This window comes from Delphinapterus leucas, chromosome 15 (genome assembly GCF_059928025.1).
Source record: "Delphinapterus leucas isolate spDelLeu-1000000601 "Yukka" chromosome 15, BTC_Dleu_Yukka2, whole genome shotgun sequence".
Lineage (NCBI taxonomy): Eukaryota > Metazoa > Chordata > Mammalia > Artiodactyla > Monodontidae > Delphinapterus > Delphinapterus leucas.
In genome coordinates, this window is record NC_143143.1 from 74,884,174 (window position 1) to 74,904,870 (window position 20,697).

The 20,697-nt window shown below is 48.7% G+C and overlaps 1 protein-coding gene across 10 annotated transcripts in view; it reads left to right on the plus strand.

The window, feature by feature from the left end:
- Positions 1-12,376, plus strand: part of EYA2 (EYA transcriptional coactivator and phosphatase 2) — a 254,907-nt gene extending 242,531 nt beyond the window's left edge. For 4 of the 10 annotated variants that reach the window (XM_089897015.1, XM_089897017.1, XM_089897016.1 and 1 more), the window contains 4 exons: positions 6-166; positions 1,338-1,452; positions 2,870-2,991; positions 4,965-6,187. In XM_089897015.1, the coding sequence (XP_089753141.1) occupies positions 6-166; positions 1,338-1,452; positions 2,870-2,991; positions 4,965-5,182 (616 nt within the window). In that variant the 3' untranslated portion in view covers positions 5,183-6,187. The other 6 variants (XM_089897018.1, XM_022564975.3, XM_089897020.1 and 3 more) reach the window with 6 other exon arrangements.
- Positions 12,377-20,697: the final 8,321 nt, after the last annotated feature.

Here is a 20,697-nt window from a genome sequence, read left to right on the forward strand (position 1 = left end):
CCCAGCACCTACAACTTCTCCGCTGATGGCTTCCACAGTTCGGCCCCGGGGGCCAACTTGTGCCTGGGCTCTGGCGTGCACGGCGGCGTGGACTGGATGAGGAAGCTGGCCTTCCGCTACCGGCGAGTGAAGGAGATGTACAACACCTACAAGAACAACGTCGGCGGTGAGTGGGTCGGGGAGAGGGTCGTCCACAGCGGTCAGAGGGTCTGCCTGTGCTCCGGGCGCAACCCCTGGACCAAGGGAAATTCATCAAGGATGGATGCTGTCACTCGCATCCCACCTGCCCTGTGCCAGGTACTGCTCCGAGAGGCTTATTATAAGTCCTAGCTCACTCAGCATCACCCTTGTGACGCCCTCTGGAAGAGGGCACTAAGATGTCCATATCCTCACTTTAGGGGGGCGGGGCGCGGCTGGGAAGCTGAGAACGAGATGGAGCATCTTGCCCATGATTACCCCCCCAGCCCCGCCGTGGTTCTCCACGTGTGGTCCTGGGACCAGCAGCATCACCTGGGGGCTCGCTGGAAATGCAGATTCTCTGGCCCCACCTCAGACCTGTCGCACCTGAAGCTCTGAGGTGGGCCCGGCGCTCTGTGGCTTAACTTGCCCTCCAGGTGATTCTGATGCTCACTGGAATTCAAGGGCCTCCGGCTTCAGCCCTCACTACTCAGACGGGAGCAGCCACATGAGCATCACCTGGGAGCTTGTTAGAAGTGTAGACGCTCAGGCCCCTCCCCAGGTGACTGAGCCAGACCTGCGTTTTTAACAAGATCCCCAGGCGGTTTGTGGAAACACCGGTTCTCAGACTTGGCTCATATCGGAACCCCTTGAGGAGTTTCCAGTTCCTGGCCTGGCCGCTGCCTGGCATCAGGACCCACAGAGCTCCCTGGTGACTCTACTGTGTAGGCAAGGTGAAAGCCACCAGCTTCAGTGGCAGGAGAGCACTGGCTGCCACACTGAACGGAAGCCTGGAGGGGCTGAAGGCAGGGTTGGCTCCGTAGTGACCAGGCCCGCGATCGCTGTTTCTGGAATTCTCTAGGCCGCTGACTCTTAACAGGTGATGCCACCTCCTCCCCACCCAGGAGGCATCTGGGGATGTTTCTCATTATCACAAGGTCTCTAACCCGCTCCTGGCCAGTCAAGGGAAGAGGTTTGAGTAGGCAGCTACTCGACTCCATTGACTGATCCAGTCAATCTCAAAATAAAATTAAGGTCACTGGATTGAAGTTGACCTTGGGTGTCATCTGATCTGAAACCTAGACTCACCTTCCCTAACCCTACTCCCCCCAGCCCTTTGAAATGACAGCAACGATGATTTTTATTTGCTTTGTCCGTAGGCTTGATAGGAGCTCCCAAAAGAGAGACATGGCTACAGCTCAGAGCCGAGCTGGAAGCTCTGACGGACCTCTGGCTGACCCACTCCCTGAAGGCACTGAACCTCATCAATTCCCGGTAGGTGGGAGCCCCCGTTTTCCTTTGCGCCACTGAACTTTCTCCCATTCAAGGGTGGTAGCCCCTCCATTTCCACACTTGGGAGAATTGGACCCCCAAATTCTCCCCTGCACACCTTCCAGACATTTGATAAAGCTGGGGTGTACAAGGCACCATGGACACCTTGTCCCTCAGATGTGCAGGTAGTTGCAGAGACTGATCGGGGGCCAGCAGAGCTAAAGACCTTTGTACGTAGGTCTGTCGTCCCAACCGCTCTTGCCCACAACACCCTCCAGCCACAACATGACCCTGTGAAAACCATTTTATAGGATCACACAGATCATCTGGCGGGCTCTTAGTGAGGTCAGGAGGGCCCAGTTTCATTCTAGACCTCCCACTAAATTGCCTCTTTCTCTTAAATAAGATCACCTGGGCCAGAGAACAAATTACTCCCCTGCAGCATCAGGATTCTTGTGACCCAACAGATGAATGGTCACAAAATGGCAGCTCATGAACTGAATCCATCCTGCTGATGTGTTTTGTTTGATACACACTTTATCCCAAAGAAAGACTGGGAAAGTTAATCCATAGCTGCAGGTCTCGAGGATCTTGGAAAACGTCAGAACTGGCATGTGCTCTGCAGTTTACCCCAGTCCTCACCTCTCCCTGTTGTCCTACACTTGTTCCATGTCACTCATGCACATTGCCAATAGGTCCCTGCAGCTACTTTAGTGTGTGGCCCTTGCAGTAAATTTAAAAAAATATTTTTGGCTGCGTTGGGTCTTCGTTGCTGTGCACGGGCTTTCTCTAATTGTGGTGAGCGGGGGGCCACTCTTTGATGTGGTGTGCGGGCTTCTTGTTGTGATGGCTTCTCTTGTTGCAGAGCACAGGCTCAGTAGTTGTGGCGCATGGGCTTAGTTGCTCCGTGGCATGTGGGATCCTCCTGGACCAGGGCTCGAACCCATGGCCCCTGCATTGGCAGGCGGATTCTTAACCACTGAGCCATCAGGGAAGCCCAACATTTTTTTTTTAAGTTTTTATTGAATTTGTTACAATATTGCTTCTGTTTTACTTTTTTTTGGTTTTTCGGCCACGAGGCATGTGGGGTCTTACCTCCCTGACCAGGGATCGATCCCGCACCCCCTGCACTGGAAGGCGGATTCTTAACCACTGGACCTCCAGGGAAGTCCCTAACATTTGCTTTTTAAATAGGAAAACTATTACACTTGTGTTAGATTTCAATGTGTCAGGCAGCTTCAGGCTTAAAAGAGAGGAATAGCTGGAGGATCCTTGAGCTCTAGCCTCACCTGAAGACGACTTAGCCAGAGCCCTCCAAACCCCACCAGAATTCCCACCGACTCCAGGCTCAGCTGCAGGGGTAGGAGGCCTGGCCTTGTGGTACCTTGGAGTTCTGACTCACCATCTCCTTTGCCCTCAGGCCCAATTGTGTCAACGTGCTGGTCACCACCACTCAACTAATTCCTGCCCTGGCCAAAGTCCTGCTGTACGGACTGGGCTCCGTGTTTCCTATTGAGAACATCTACAGTGCAACCAAGACAGGTAGGGGAGCCCAGACCTCAGAGTGGTACGGGGAGGGAGGGTAAGGTCAGCTTTGCCTGCCAGGTTTGGAAAGTTTAAGGAAAACGACACTAGGGAAGTTAAAGAGCTTGTCCATGGGCATGGACAAATCTCCCCCCAAACAACCCTCACAGACCCAAAGAAAACAAGAATGCCAATTTCTCTGCTTCTAGAGAAATTGGTTAGGATTGCAGTTTTCCAAAGTGTGTGTATTAGTTAGGACAGCTGCAAAGCTGCTGTAGCACACACACCCCACATACAAGGGCTTAATTACATCAGGGCCAAAGCTTATTTCTCCCTCAGATGTCAAGAGACCAGAGGTGAGTGATCCAGGCTGATGGGGTGACTCTGTCCTCATACTCACCCAGGAAGCCAGGTTCTTCCCATTTTAGTTTTCCACCATCCCCTATAACTTTATCCTCATGTACGTGGTCAAATCAGATTCTGCCATATTGTCATTCCAGCTTATGAGAAGGGGGAAAACAGGAAGGAGTAATGGGCGTCCATTATTGTAAAGCCAAGACTCAGAGGTGCATGTTACTTCTACTCACTTCCTATTAACCCAGCTTAGTCACATGGCCACAACTAATTGCAAGGGAAGCTGGGAAATGTAGTCCATAGCTAAGTGACTGTGAGCCCAGGTAAAACTCATGAAAGTCCATTACTAAGGAAGCAGAGGAAGACAGTTCCCCCCTCCCCCCCGCCCCAGGATGGAACATGAGGTGGTTTTAATTTAACTAATTTTAATTAGTTAATTATGGCCATTAACTAACCTAACCTTGAACCACACAGATAACTATTGTTTTTTTAATGCTCTTTCAAAGATATGGTCTCAATTTAGTGTTACCTTGCTTTAACACCTCTTGAATACTTGCTGGTCTCCTTTATTAACAAAGAAAACAAGCCTTAGGCTTAGAACTTTCATCAGATAAGAGAATTCAAAATAACTACAAATTAACAGCATCATTTGTCATCAGGGCAAGTAATACTGATTTTTCTCGTGGGAGAGGAGGCTAATTTTTTTTTTTTCTTGTATCACCTAAACATGTATAGTAATACAAAGCCTAGTTGTTTTTAATTAGAAATGTTTACCTGGTTTTTCTTCTGGAGCAAGAACAAATGTATGTACTTTGGAAGCATTTTCTTAGAGCAGTTTTTGCCTTTACTGAAGTTCTAGACCAGAGATACTGCTAAACAAACATCCTTCAGTGCTCAGGGCAGCAAAGAATTTAGCCAGCCCAAAATGTCAGTAACACTGAGGCTAAGAAATCCTGCTGGGGCGGTGAAGCACCGAGCCTGCGCTGTGCCGGCATCTGCTGAGTGACAGCTGTTCTGTTTAGGGCTCTTCTCATTATCATGATGGTCACTAAACTTGCTGAAACAGGATGAGCTAAGACCTGAATTTAGTGTTCCTGGATTGATGCTGCTGCCCAGCCACTGGGAAGAAGGAAAATACGAAAAGGTGGTCATCTACAGGGAGCAAGAAAAAAACGAACAGCCGAGTCGCACGAGGGCCACTCTGTCGCCAGGCTGCCCACCCTCGGGACACGTGAATCCTGGCACCTCTGCTTCCTAAACTAACTCCGGGGATCCTGGGCCGATCATGTCCAGGGCACCTCTCAGAGCCTCATGGCCTTATCTGTATAGTGGGCCCATCACTCCTACACCGGACAGCCGCATAGACGCCAGGGCTTGTTTCAGACCCCTGCCCTGCCTCTCCTGCTGTGTCACCGTGGGCAAGCCACTTAACCTCTCTGTGCCTCTGCACTGTCGTCCATCACATGGGGATGGGGACAGTGACGCCTCGAAGTTTGCTTGAGGATGAAATGATTAATACCTGGTCCTTAAGGACACCTCTGTAAGAAGGCTGTACAAAGTGAACTCTTCATTAGCGGTTAGTAGTCACCTCAGTCCTGGGTCCTCACCGAGTGTCTTTCCTTCGTCCGTGTGTGCAGGGAAGGAGAGCTGCTTTGAGAGGATAATGCAGAGATTCGGCAGAAAAGCCGTCTACATCGTGATTGGCGATGGCGTGGAAGAGGAGCAGGGGGCGAAAAAGGTATATTCTCTCCGTCCGTCTCTCCGGCTGCTCTTTCCTCCTCTCTTGAGCCTGTCTCCTTCCCAGGCTCTTTGCTCGCCCGTCCCCTGCCATTTGGAAATCGCAGAAGCATCCTGAGTAATTGCCTGCAAATCCCCCTCCGGGCCTTTGGCTGCCACCCCGGTAGCCCTGCGTTGTTTCTGGGACAACTGCTCGGGAGCCCAGAGACCCTCCGTCAGGGCAGGCTGGCCGGGGGGCTGGTGCCTGTGTGCGTGTTTTATTTAATGCTTACTGATCGTATGTTCCAGGAACCCTTCCCAGTTAATAAAGACAGCATTAAGCTAATGAAAAAGAAAATCCTGCATTTGTGATCTCAGGCCCGTGAGGAGAGGGGCAGGGGGCTTCTGGTGGCCACAGCTCTGTTCTTGGAAAGAAACAGCTGCCAAAGCCCTGGATCTGGACCTGTCAACCGCATCCCAGAGAGCCTGCCACGCCCCACCCGGAGAGGCCTGGGAAGTAGATGGTTAATGTCACAGCGTAATTTGGTTTCCCCCTTCCCGCCCCAGAAACAGATTCAAAAGAAATGCAAAAATGTTTAGGGGTCTCAGCGGATGGAACTCATGAGAAGACGGAGGGCCCCGAGAGAGGGGTGCTTAGAAGGCTTTGCAGCTACTGTTCCATCCACCTGGAAGGCTCCTCCGCTTTCCCGGCTCTCCCGGACTCATCCTTTCAGCCTCAGCAACACTTGCAGAGGGAAGAATTCTCACCAGCTCCCACCCCAGCTCGGTCAGGCCTGCCTGCGACTCCCTCCCCCAGCTGTCCCTAGTCCTTCTCCAGGGCATTATCCCCTCCTGTCATGAAGGAATTACCTGTGTGCTTGGTGGTTTAATCACCGACTCTCCAGCTGGTGTGTAGGCTCCATTAGCTGAGCACCTACTGTGTGCCAGCTACTGTTGCAGGCGCTGGGTGTCCTGCAGTGAGCAGAACATACAGGGCTCTCACCCCTCCCTCAGCTCACAGCCTGGGGACGAGCAATCGACCCCTAAGTGTAACATGCGTGTCAGCCGATGACCAGAGCTTTGGCGAAAACGGGAGGAGGAGAGCGAGTGAGCCAAGTGAGTATCAGAGGGTGGGAGTGCGCGGAGAGGAACCAAGAAGTTGAGAGGTCGGAAGGCTGGGGCGTCCTGCAGAGAGCTGGCGTGGCTGCTGGCTGCGCGATGCACCAGGCGAGTGGGGAGGGGCAGGAGGTGCAGTCAGGGAGGTGCCTGGGGCCTTCGGAGGGACTTCAGCCTTTACCCTGAGCACTTCTTTTTAAAGCATATTTCTTAAACTTTAAAAATGAACTGATTCAGAGGAAAAAATATTAAGTAAATAATAGGGGTGATACACCAGGACATGACCAAAACAGTAGCGCGAATCATCACGTGAATCCAGGACCAAGGTGCCAGGTCAAGAGCATGGTCTCTGGTGAGACTACTTGAAGCCCACTGCCGGGATGGAAGGGGGATTCTAGAACCCCTCCTTCCAAGTTCAGATCTAATAGAAAAAACCCTCTGCCCTAAGCATGTGACAGCGATCAAAATCAACTTTGCTTCTATCAAAGTTGGGTTGAGAACCCACTTAGGCCCATGGCCGCGGGCACCCCCCCCTACATGCCCCCCTCCGGTTCTCACCTGGAGAATGACAGGGACATCCGGAGCAGTGGCTGCCGTTCACCCACCTTCTCACCAAAGGACGTTTCTTAGGGCGGCGTAATGACCGTTCACTCTCCTGAAATGAAATGCTAATGGATAATAAAACCTCCTTATAACCGTAATGTCCAGGAGGTCAACATCTGATGATACATCAAAGAGAAACAAGGGAAAGTCATTTATACTCAGAGTAACGTGTGCTTCAGTATGTGAACACCTGAGCACAAGATCTCACACCCAAACGTACCATCACTGAGGATGTGAGCCGACACACACAGGGGGACACAGGTGTGCGATCTTGGCCATTCACAAAGCCAGCGAGGTGCCGCGGCTGTCACGTGACTGCTCCAGACTGCGAAGCAACCCATGGAAAGGCTCTGAATAAAATAGACTTCCCCAGTTGACACGGTAATTGCAGCCCTGGGTTTTATTGCAGTCGGGTTTTATTAAAAGCATGAGAGAAATGCTCTATTTATATGTGACGAGTAAAGTGGAGTTAAGGGTCTACACTCAGGTTATTAAGAACGGGTTTGTGCTTACTTAAATATCTGGCAGGACATCTGAAAGTCATTCAGGTGGAAGGTGTGTGGGATGAGGCAGGAGACCTGCCCCCACCTGCAGTGCCCCCAAATCAGGACGACAGTCAAAAATCACACCCCTAGAAATTGCCAAGTCACCCCTAATGGGCAGGCTTCTCCTTTGAGACCTGCTGGTCTGGGGTCGCCCTCGCCTAGGGGGCCAGGAGGAGGGGGAGCTGATGGAGGTGCCTCCTTAAGTTCTGTGTCCCGGGCGCCTCCCTCACCTCACCCTACAGCCACCCTGCTTTCACAGAAACAGGTGACCAGGGGAGCGCATTTTGCTCTAAATCCTAGTTCTGCCATTGTTGGCTGTGTGGCCTTCAGCAGATGGCAACGCTCTCTGAGCTGCCTTTTTAATCTGTCACACTTGCCGAGAACAGGCGCACGGAGCTGCCTTTTTAATCTGTCACACTTGCCGAGAACAGGTGCACGGGGCCCAGCAGAGAAACCGTGCATAGTTAGCCCTCAATAGCCTGAAGCTGTGTGATTACTACTCCCCAGGGCCAGGGGAGGGGAGAAGGCTAAATCCACCTTCAGAAATTCAGGGGTTCTCTCTCCTGGGGAGCCAGCAGAAAAAGAAAACAAGAATGCCAGTTTTCACATAACATGAAAACTCACCGAAATCTCGTTTGCTCAAAGCCCACAGGAGAAGCACCCGGCTGAGGATGTGGATGGGGTGGGCTCCAGCGGGGCCAGGGCTGCCCAGGTTCTGTGGAGTTTGCATTGCCAGAGATGCCAGACAGCAGCTTAAACAGTGGAGCGCTTTCTTCGTCTCTCATTAGCTGCCCAGACAGCTGGGACAGCACCAGGGACCCGGGCCCCTTCTGTCTTGTTGCTCTGCCAGTCCCAGTACTGCTCTTTCCACAAAGTCCAAGACGGCTCCTCACCACGCCCACGTCTGCACTCCAGCCACCAGGAAGAAAAAGGGGAAGGACTCCTCGTCCCTTTAAGAGCACAGCTGTTATAGGTCAACATCACTGCTTCTCAGACCCCATTGGCCAGATTAGAGTCACATGATCTCACCTTGCCACAAAGGTAGCTGGGAGATGTACCCTTTATTCTCAGCCACCAAGTTCCTAGCAAAAGAAAAAAAAAAAAAAAGCGTTTTCTGAGAGAAAGGGAAGAAAGGATGTTGGGAGCCACCTGGCAGTCTCCATCCCAGCTGGCATGTGGCAGGGCAGTAACTGGCACCCTACTTAACCCCGGGCCTTAATCACTACTCTTTATTACCGACATCATCATTTTATTTAATCCTCCAACCCCCTCCCCCTGCGAAGTGGGTACCATTCCACTTCATTTTATACGGAACATGTTTGAGACTCAGGTTATTTACCTAAGGTCACACAGCTGGTACGTGAAAACTGCTGTGTGTTTTGTTCCAAACGCCTGGCAGGAAGGAGGTGGACCCAGGAGTTTCAAACACCGTCAGTCTGCACCCCTGACCTGGTCAGAAGAGAGTGGAGTCCACCAAAGACGACTGGGACACACGCCCCATGCACCAAGCTCCCCTAAAACCCCCGCAGTGTCTGAAGCAGCAGCCCCAGCCCATTAGTGAGAAACCCTGTGCACCAGCCGCTCTCCCGGCCTGATGGATGGGACTCATTAGCCCAGGCCGCTGGACACCTGAGCAGCCTGAAATACGGCGACAGGACGCGGGGCTTCAACTGTTTAAGCTGACCGTGTTGTTAATATCTCCATTTCAGTGGGTCATTTGTCTCCCCCTCTCCACAAGTGATAAATCTACCTATGCTCTGGAGCCACCAGGCCTGGGAGGGAGATGGCTGAGATAGTCTCTTCCCCTTTGCTCATTTCCTCCCAGAGAAAATGAATTACACTCTTTAAAGAGGGACTGGATCGGCCAGGTGGCAACCAGCATCCATCTTTGCAGAGAATGAAAGGCTTGGCCGGGGTGAGGGGAGGGTGGGGAAGCTGAAAGGCATTAAAGAGATGGCATCTGTTGCCCGTGTCGGATAGTCTTCTGCTTCCTCCGGGCAAAAGAGAAAAAGGTGTGTCCATTGAGGGCTTTGCTTGAGAAACTCACCTTCCCGCCTTTCCTCCCTCCCTTCCTCTTTTCATTCCTTCCACGAATATTTATTAAGCGCCCACTGTGTGCCAGGAGCCATGCAAGGCAGCAGTGAATATGACATTTCAAGCTCAAACCCTCCTCAGGGCCTTTGCACTTGCTGTCTTCTACCTCAACTACCTCCCCACACGTTTGCATGGCTCCCTCCTTCGTGTTCTCTGGGTCCTGCTTAAATGTTAGCCCCCTAGAGAGGCCTTCCCTGACCCAACTATCAAAAGTGCAGAGCCCCCAGAGGCAGGAAAGGGTCGTTGTGCTCCTGGAACCAAAAGGACACCTGTATAGTTTCTACCCTGTGGGCACTGAACCTCAAGGGGCAGCAGAACGACCACAAGAACTTGGGGCAGCCATATGTTCATCAAGCACCCTCTGTTCACTCAGTAAATAATTGAAGGTCAGTGACTGTCTTGAGGAGGCTCAGTATCTTGTAGCTGCAGGTAGCAGAAAACCTATGTAATGAAGACTTAAACACTTGCTCACCTAACAAGATTAGAAGTAGGAACTAACACAATATTGTAAAACAACTATACTCCAATTTAAAAACAAAAGATTACAAGTAGGCGTATCCTAGGTTGTTTCCGTGGGTCTGAAAATTCACCAAGCATCCCTTTCCATCATTTTGCTCTACCTTTCTAACCATCTTTGGCATTTTCTTTTCTGATATTTTGCCTCATGATCCCAAAACAGCTGCCACGGCCCCAGACATCACATACTTATATGTCAGCATCCAAACAAAAAAGGCAAGTAAGGAGGAGGGGGTTCTCCTCAGGTGCCTCTCTCTCTAATCATGGAGGAAAACCTTTCCCAGAAGCCCCCAGCCAACTTCCTCATTGGCTTCAGCGGGTCACAAGTCAGAAGGGTACAGGACGAACCCCTGGTAAACAAGGCTGGGGTTGTCATCGCTTGCTTAGACAATCATAACTCATCCCCTACCTCTCGGGCACGGTGCTGCCAAATTCAGGGTTCTGGAAGTAGGAAGAAGGGAGGATGGCTGTTGGACAGGCAACAACTTTAGTCAACGGTCACATTTTCCTGTGATAAACAGGTGGTCAAGTTTTCTCTCTGGAGTCAGACAGACCTCTCTGTGCCTCAGTCTCCTCATCTGTAATAGAAGAAACACAGTATACAGAAGTATTATCCCCATTTTACAGACAAGCACCAAAGTAAATTATTTAAGATCACCCAGCTAATGGTGGCAGAACAGAGCTTTGCAAAGGGCACTGAAACATTTAACCCTCACGCTATGGAAGTATCAATATTTTGCAAATTTTTCTCTCCACATGCGTGATTTCTTTCCATAATCAGCATAACACTTCTTTTATACCAATTACAACTTTTGCTGTATCTGCATGCTGCCTGTACGGTTACCTACTTAATGTTTCCCTTTCAGTGGATGCACTTATGTTTAAAATTGAAAACTTGATAGCATGACAATAACACAGAGCATGCATCACCTGCTGTAAAGAAACGGAAAAGATAAAAAAGACTCTCTGGGACCAGCCCTATCTGTTCAAATGGAGATTAGTGAGAGTCAGGGAGGGGTTGAAGACACAGTAGCATCTAGTCGAGATTTTCTATCTTTAGTAGCAGGATTGAGAACACATTTTTAAAAGGGAATAGCTTTCTCGCTGTGTGATTTAATTCCATGTCAGCATGCCGCCTAAGACCACGCTGGTCCCAACAGAGGAGGGAGGGTCAAACAGTCCACATGTCGGACAGTGCAGGATAAGCCAATCAGGATAGGCTCAGGCGGGGTGGGGGTGGGGGAATTGGGAGATTGGGATTGCCATATACACACTACTATGTATAAAATATCAATAGATAACTAATGAGAACCTACTGTACAGCACAGGGAACTCTACTCAATGCTCTGTGGTGACCTAAATGGGAAGGAAAAAGGGGGTTATACGTATACGTAGAGCTGATTCACTTTGCTGTACAGCAGAAACTAACACATTGTAAAGCAACTGTACCTCAATCAAAATTAATTTAAAATAAGTAAATAATTTTTTAAAAAAAACAAAACAGAAGGAATAGAAAGCATGCCTGACCACATAAGGGTCCACCAACGATGTTCTGTGCTCCCGGTTTGGAAAATGCCCACATGCTACAGTGACTCAGTGTGATTTCTCCTAAGGTTCTAAGCATGGGCGTGGGATCCAGGGGGGCTGTGGGAAGCACCGCGCAGAGCCGTAACCGTGTGGCTGGTGTTCTGTGTTCCAGCACAACATGCCTTTCTGGCGGATATCCTGCCACGCGGACTTGGAGGCGCTGAGGCACGCCCTGGAGCTGGAGTATTTATAGCAGAACCCGCAGCCTCGCCACCTGCCATCAGAGAGGCAGCCCACCCGCCCAGGCCCTCGGTTTTCCCCACCTCCCCTGCCAGATGCTAGACACCAGGCAGGGTCCCTCCCGCCAAGAGGACGTGTCCGGTGACCATCTCAGAAGCCGTCCTTTCAGTCCCAACGCGGGTCCAGAGAAACAAAGTACCCAGCAGTGGCTTTGGAATATTTAACTTTGGGGAAAAGGGCTGGCTCAGAGTCCAAACTTTTCTGCAAGACTCACAAGCAAGGAATTCCTGATTTGGGGGAGGGCTGGTGATGAGGAGGGGACAGGCTCTTTTTTTTTTCTCCACTTTAATTTATGGACTAATCTCATTACTCTGGTATTACGCTCTTGTACCTGTGTTGTTGGTTTTTGTTTTCTCAGCTGGCATGTGGGGCAGTGCACAGCTCTAATTTAAGCCTCTCTGCTCTGAGTTGTGCTTCGAGGGGACGATCGTTCTTTGAACAGAGGGAGGCGATTTGGGGCTGTGGGGAAGACTATTGCTTATTTTTGTTTTTAAGGACGTAACCTGATGTCGTGTGGACAGTGCACGTGCCTTATGCTGCCATCTTGTTTTCTAGGAAGAGGGGACCCTGGGGAGGAGGCAGTACTTTGTGACGGAAAAAGGCATTAAATAAAACCACGTTTACATTTTGAAGTGGGGTAGAGTGTCACTACTTTATTACTGCTTTTGAGGCTTCTGAATTTGTTGGTGTTTTCCAAAACCTTTTCAGTTACGGAAGTATAAAATCCGACTCAAACTGCCTTAAGCCAAAGAAAAAAGAAAATCGTCTCCAGGAACTTTGGGTAATAACTGTCTTCAGCCATAGCTGGATCCAGGTGATCAAGTGACTTTCTCCTGTGTGGTTTTATTTCTCGGGCAGGCTCTTCCCTGTGTGGCAAAGACAGCTCCAAGAATCTTTCGGCAAAACCATACCAGCAGAAAAGAGAGCACTTTCTGCACAGGGGTTCTAGCAAAAGCCCCAAGATGGTGTCAAACGTGAGTCATGAGCTGCCCATGGAGCTGGATAGGGTTCAATCTCTCATGAGCAGAAAGCTGGGGAGAGCTTGTCCCCCAAAGGAGGAATCAGCGAGCTACTACTAAAAGAACTGGGGAAAATGGGGGTTGGGATGGAAACTAGAACTGACCTCCATGCCATTGGTAGGACTTTATTTTCCAGCGGATGAGCCAAGGATCCAATGTAGGGAACAGGGAGGGACATCTGGAGAAGTTCCAAGGACATCTTGAGTTCTGTTGGTGCCCACAGAGTTCCAAGCAGGGCCTCGATCCATTTGATTGGATGCTAAGCATAACTACAGGCTTCTCCCTCTATTCATGTTGGTGAAATCCAGGGTCACCAACTGGCTGGCATCCATGTCAGTGGAGATGGGAGATGACTTGATGGATGATGACAGGAGTCTCAGAGCTAGAATCTGATAGACGGAAAGTCATCACCAAGGATGAGATAGACTCCCTGGCTAGGCTCTGAGCTCCCTGGGGGCAGGTGCTGTTGGTTTCACCTCTGTATTCCCCCAAATCAAGCACGAGTGTCATCCTTGGAATCAATCTACAGAGTGGATACTGACATAAATTGGAATCCCATTATAGATGACGAGGAAGGAAGGATGACAGTATAATTGGAATCATAGTTAGGTAACTGGGTGAACAGATGTCTAAACGGGTGGGTGGATGGACGGTTGGTTAGGTGACTGGGTGCCTGAGTGATTTGAAGGTGGATGTTGAGCGAGGTGGTTGCAGAACGGATGAATAATGGATGGATAATTGTTGGGATGACTAGATGGATAGCTATGTAGATTATGAGTGGATGGATGACAATTGAAGACTGAATGGTTGTATGGTGAGATGAATGGATAGATAGCTGTTTGGATGAGTGAACGGTTGCATGGCTTTATGGAAAGATGTATAGATGGTTAAGAGGGTGAGTGAGTGGCTAAATGAATGGATGGATGTTTGAATGAGCAGTTGGATGGAACGATTGACGGTTGATGGGTGATTGACGGTAATGCTGTGATGGCTGGATATGGTGCAACAGTTAAATGGATGGATGGTTAAATGGAGGTAAAGAATCCCTAGAGTTAGTTGCCTAGAACATGTGGGTCAGCCTCACTATTACTTGCCTACTTAGATTTTCTGTAATGAGTGGAGGAGTTTTACTGGATGAACTGACTTCTGGCTGGAGTAGAGAAAGGGACTGGAGCAGAACCTCCCAGGGAGTCAGCCATGTGAACGCTCCCGGATCCTCCCTGTCTCCCCATTGTTTGGTACCCCTGCCACTCAGGCACCCACTTGTAATCACGTGCTATCCAGGCCTCCCTTTCCGCCACCATCAAAACCTCCTGTCAGAAAAAATTCTGTTTAGGGAGATTGGTTCAAGATGGCGGAGTAGAAGGACGTGCTCTCACACCCTCCTACGAGAGCACCAGAATCACAACTAACTGCTGGACAAGCATCGACAGGAAGACACTGGAGCTCACCAAAAAGATACCCCACGTCCAAAGACAAAGGAGAAGCCACAATGAGATGGTAGGAGGGGCGCAATCACAATAAAACCAAATCCCATAACTGCTGGGTGGGTGACTCTCAAACTGGAGAACACTTATACCACAGAAGTCCATCCACTGGAGTGAAGGTTCTGAGCCCCACGTCAGGCTTCCCAACCTGGGGGTCCGGCAATGGGAGGAGGAATTCCTAGAGAATCAGACTTTGAAGGCTAGCGGGATTTGATTGCAGGACTTCAACAGGACTGGGGGAAACAGAGACTCCACTCTTGGAGGGCACACACAAAGTAGTGTGCGCATCGGGACCCAGGGGAAGGAGCAGTGATCCCATAGGAGACTGAACCAGACCTACCTGCTAGTGTTGGAGAGTCTCCTGCAGAGGCAGGAGGTGGCTGTGTCTCACCATGAGGACAAGGACACTAGCAGCAGAAGTTCTGGTAATAATCCTTGCCATGAGCCCTCCCAGAGTCCACCATCAGCCCCACCAAAGAGCCCAGGTAGGCTCCAGTGCTGGGTCGCCTCAGGCCAAACAACCAACAGGGAGGGGACCCAGCCCCACCCATCTGCAGACAAGCGGATTAAAGTTTTACTGAGCCCTGCCCACCAGAGCAAGAGCCAGCTCTACCCACCACCAGTCCCTCCCATCAGGAAACTTGCACAAGCCTCTTAGATAGCCTCATCCACCAGAGGACAGACAACAGAAGCAAGAAGAACTACAACCCTGCAGCCTGTGGAACAAAAGCCACATTCACAGAAAGATAGACAAGATGAAAAGGCACAGGGCTATGTACCAGATGAAGGAACAAGATAAAACCACAGAAAAACCACCAAACGAAGTGGAAATAGGCAACCTTCCAGAAAAAGAATTCAGAATAATGACAGTGAAGATGATCCAGGACCTCGGAAAAAGAATGGAGGCAAAGATTGAGAAAGATTGAGAAGATGCAAGACCTAGAAGAATTAAAGAACAAACAAACAGAGATGAACAATACAATAACTGAAATGAAAAATACACTAGAAGGAATCAATAGCAGAATAACTGAGGCAGAAGAACGGATAAGTGACCCAGAAGACAGAATGGTGGAATTCACTGCTGTGGAACAGGATAAAGAAAAAAGAAGGAAAAGAAACGAAGACAGCCTAAGAGACCTCTGGGACAACATTAAACGTAACAACATTCACATCATAGGGGCCCCAGAAGGAGAAGAGAGAGAGAAAGGACCAGAGAAAATATTTGAAGAGATTATAGTCGAAAACTTCCCAAACATGGGAAAGGAAACAGCCACCCAAGTCCAGGAAGCGCAGAGAGTCCCATACAGGATAAGCACAAAGAAACACACCAAGACACATAGTAATCAAATGGGCAAAAATTAAAGACAAAGAAAAATTACTGAAAGCAGCAAGGGAAAAACGACAAATAACATACAAGGGAGCTCCCATAAGGTTAACAGCTGATTTCTCAGCAGAAACTCTACAAGCCAGAAGGGAGTGGCATGACATATTTAAAGCGATGAAAGGGAAGAACCTACAACCAAGATTACTCTATCCTGCAAGGATCTCATTCAGATTCGATGCAGAAATCAAAAGCTTTACAGACAAGCAAAACTTAAGAGAATTCAGCACCACCAAACCAGCTCTACAACAAATGCTAAAGGAACTTCTCTAAGTGGGAAACACAAGAGAAGGACCTATAAAAACATACCCAAAACAATTAAGAAAATGGTAATAGGAACATACACATCAATAATTACCTTAAACATGAATGGATTAAATGCTCCAACCAAAAGACACAGGCTCGCTGAATGGATACAAAAACAAGATCCATATATATGCTGTCTACAAGAGACCCACTTCAGACCTAGGGACACATACAGACTGAAAGTGAGGGGATGGAAAAAGATATTCCAAGCAAATGGAAATCAAAAGAAAGCTGGAGGAGCAATATTCATATCAGATAAAATAGATTTTAAAATAAAGAATGTTACAAGAGAAATGGAAGGACACTACATAATGATCATGGGATCAATCCAAAAAGAAGATTTATAAATATATATGCTCCCAACAAAGGAGCACCTCAATACATAAGGCAATTGCTAACAGCTATAAAAGAGGAAATCGACAGTAACACAATAATAGTGGGGGACTTTAACACCTCACTTACACCAATGGACAGATCATCCAGACAGAAAATTACTAAGGAAACACAAGCTTTAAATGACCCAATAGGGCTTCCCTGGTGGCACAGTGGTTGAGAGTCTGCCTGCCGATGCAGGGGACACGGGTTCGTGCCCCGGTCCGGGAAGATCCCACATGCCGCGGAGTGGCTGGGCCCGTGAGCCATGGCCACTGAGCCTGCGCGTCCGGAGCCTGTGCTCCGCAACGGGAGGGGCCACGACAGTGAGAGGCCCGCGTACCGCACACACAAAAAAAAGACACAAATACAATCAAAGGAGCTTAAAAAACAGAAGTCTTTGGCTTACTTGACTGAAAGGTTCAGGAATGTGTGATCTCAGACCCCATCACCACCACCACCCCAAATGCAGAATTCAAGATGTGTTTAAATTTTTTTTAATTTGGTCTCTTTCTCTCTATCCCTGGATTCTGTTTCCTCTAATTTGGCTTCATTTGTAGGCAATAATCCATATGCTTGGAATAGAAGCTGTGGCAGGAATGATTCAACAAAGATTTCCAATGATAAAGTATTGCTTAATTCTTAAAAGGATAACTTTAGGAAAGATAGGTTAAATTTATTATGTGAGTTTAAAATGTCCTTATGGTTTAAATATTTTGAGTTGGTTCCTCCTTAGTTACTTACAGCCAAAAGCATCTCAACTTATATAGCACATAGTAAATAATGTTATTAGTAAGTAGTAGTATTATATCACATGGGCTCATATTTCTACTTAGGAGATCAATCACTCATGTTACCAACTGGACCAGGCATTTTTTTCATCAGATATTCATTGAGCATCTACAAGGCACCAGCAGTGTCCCAGGCACAACAGACACAAATTTGAATAAGACATTGTCCTTGCAAAAAAAAATTTGATAAATTTGACCACCTTAAAGAAACATTATTAAAAAACATAAGTAGAGACAAAAGCCAAATTGAAATTCAAATCACAGACAAGAGCAAGAGTTAATCCCTGTAATATATAAAGAGCTCTTAGAAATAAATAGGCCAACAACCAAATAAAAAATTGTCAAAGGCCATGAACAGACATTTTATATATTTTTCAAAATATAACTGATTCTTAAACTTATAAAAAGATGCTCAACCTTACTCATAATAAGAGAAATGCGAATACATCGATACCATATTTTTCATCAGATTGACAAAAATTTGAAAGTTTTATGACTCACAGTACTGGTGGAGCTGTGCGGCTTCATGCATTGCTTGTGGAAGCTGAACTTGGTACAAATCCTAAGGAGGGAAAGTTGGCAACGTTTATCCAATTTGTAAGTTTGACCCAGCAATTCCACTTCTGAGAATCTATCTACAGATATATTTACGTAAGTATGAAAATTCTGCACAGAGTTATTTTCTACAACACTGTTTCTAACAGCAAAGAATGAAAACAACCCAAATATCCATCAGTAGTGGACTGATTAAATGGAAATAGATATACATAATGGAATATTATGCAGCCATAAAAAAGAACAAGACCAGTCCCTATGGATCAATTTGGAAAGATCTAAACGTACCACTAAGTGAAGAACAATTGTAGAACCGTGTGTGTTGCATGCCACCTTTTGTGTAAAAAGGGAGAAAAAATAAGAAATATTTGCAAGCAACTTTGGAAGGATATATGGGACAACAAAACAGTGACCCTCAGGGGGCTATCAGACACATGGATGACAAGTGGGAGAGTGCCTTATTCATATATTGAACTTTGCGAATGGATTACCATAAGAACATCTTGAAGGTCAGGTGTCAATTCTGGAGACTTCTCTGTCAATAGCCCATTTCCCTTGGGGGCCTGTTTCTAGCCAGTTTCCCCCGAACGGCAACACTCACCCTTTCACTCTGTGCCTCATGGTGCTGGTGCAAAGGCTGAGGAAGACTGTTCTGGAAATCAGGCAACCTCGTTCTCACTCCATACCAGGAAGCCTCACCCCCACTGAGCCACCATTACCAAAAGCAGGGTCTCAGTGGTCCAAGTCAGGGACTCTACCATGTTTCCGGGCAGCTGTGCTACATCCATTCCTCTACTCTGCCGGGTGAAGCCCACTTACCAGGCGCTCTTCTCAGCTTCTGGAAGCAGAGGTGAAAACACACAGAAGCATCTCAACTCTCATGAACCCGAGGTCACAGGCTTGCTCTCCTGCCTGAGCCACAACCCAAGTTCCCTTCCAAGAGCCGCCCAGAGGTTGAGAGAGATGGGGCCATGGGACCCTCAGTGGGGAGGGGAAGATGGGCCTTGGAGGCCTAAGTCAGCCAACTTCAAAGGGGATCCTAAGAACATCCTTTCGAACGAGATCACAGTATCCATCCGGTGAAACATTCAGGGTCCACAACTGGCCCCTGGGCTCGTCCAGGGGTAAACACAGAGGGTCTTCTTCTTGAGTGAGATTTTGGCTTTCACAATACACAGCGGGCAGTGTTCTGTCACGGTGAGGGCTGCTTTCCTCCCCAGACACTGGCTGAGCCCAGAAAGAGAAACTGGGGTGTTGCGGTGCAATCGGAACAGCACGGGGGCACAATGGACAGTCTGGTCACCTCTGAGGAGGGGACACCTGAGCTCAGACCTGGATGATGAGAAAAGCCAGGGAAAGCATTCCAGGGAGAATTTCCAGGCAAGCAAAACTTCCGAGCTGGGCGGAAAGAAAGGTCGGAGTGGCTGGAGGACAAAGGCCAGGTCAATGCCAGGCCAGATCTGGCTGGACCCCTTTGGCTGTGGACTTTTGATTTCATTGGAGTTTGGATTTTATTCCAAATCCAGTGAGAAGACACCAGAGAGTTTCAAGCAGGAGGAGGGCATAATCTGGCTTATATTTTTAAAAATCACCCTGGCTGCTGTGTGGCGGAATGATTTAGAGGGGGAAGGATAGAGGCAAGGCATCCGATCAGGGGCTTCCCTGGAGGACCAGTGGTTAAGATTCCACGCTTCCACTGCAGGGGGCACGGGTTCGATCCCTGGTCAGGGAACTAAGGTCCCTCATGACGCATGGTGTGGCCAAAAACACAAAACTGGTCATGGGATTTCTCGTGAACTTGAAGATGTTTTCTCATTTTATAACCTACACACATTTTACTGCACCAAAAGCTCAAGTGTGCATCACGATGTGTTTTTACACGATTACACTTGGGTAACTACCCCCCAGATCAAGATGGACGACGTCTCCAGGTGCCCAAAAGGGCCCCCATGGTCCTTCCCAGCCTCTACCAGCCTTCCACCACTCTGATTTCTGTCACCCAGATCTACAAGTTCCTATAAACGGGCCCATACAGAATGCAGCCTGGTTTCTTCACTCACAATGATTTTGAGATGCTTCTAGGATGTTGCCTGGATTGATAGTTCATTCTGGGTAAAGGACAATTTGAGTTGAGAGCGCCCGTCCATTCTCCCCCCAGCGCTGTCAGCCCCCCCGTGATGATGCCAGCTCAGCGCCCGAGAAGCTATGCTTGCCAATGACCACCAGAGGGCAGTGCGACCACTCCGCTGGCCCAAGCTGCCCGCAGGTGCCACCTGAAGTCATGCCTGGAAACAACACTGCAAGGATTCCGGAAGCATCTCCTTCGGACTGAGCCCTTGCTTCAGGGATTGCGTCTCTGAAATTGCAGCGCCATCGACGATGTGTTCAGGCCCAAGAGTTAAGGATTTATTGACCGGCTGCAGCCACCATGGGGCTCCCAGTAGAGAGCAGCATGGTGGCCTCAAGAGCCATCAGCAACCACAGGGCCAGGAAGCACTTCTTCCCACACTCAGCCCAACTTTAAAAGTTAGCTGCTCTAATGGTTCACAGTACCATTGTCATAATAGTTTAAATTGTTGGACAAAATATTGGGATTTCTTTTTATATCCAGAAGTTCATTCGAGGATGGGAGATAAGCCAGCTCCAGCCAAATACTAATTTTAAAATTCAACCATAAGTATTTGGCCAAAAATGAGTATTTGGTGAACTCTGGTTGCAGGGGAGGGGGTGTCTCTTTGCCCTCCTTGCCGCCTCCCCGCTCCACGGCATCAGGACCACAGAAGCCCAGCCCTCCCCTCTCTCGGCCCTTGGATCCTACTGACAACCTGGTGTGGCTGAATGGGGAGCTGCACACACAAGCCCGGCTTCTAACATTTATTAAACGCCTACTGTGTCCCAGGCACCAGGCTAAGTCCTTGACCTGCATTAGCTCCTTTCATCCTTACAGCCATGCCAGGTGCTGTCTGGAGAGAAGGGAGAGCAGGTGGTTAAGACATGCACCTGGGGTCAAATCCCAGCTCTTCCTTTTACCGTTTGTAGGAA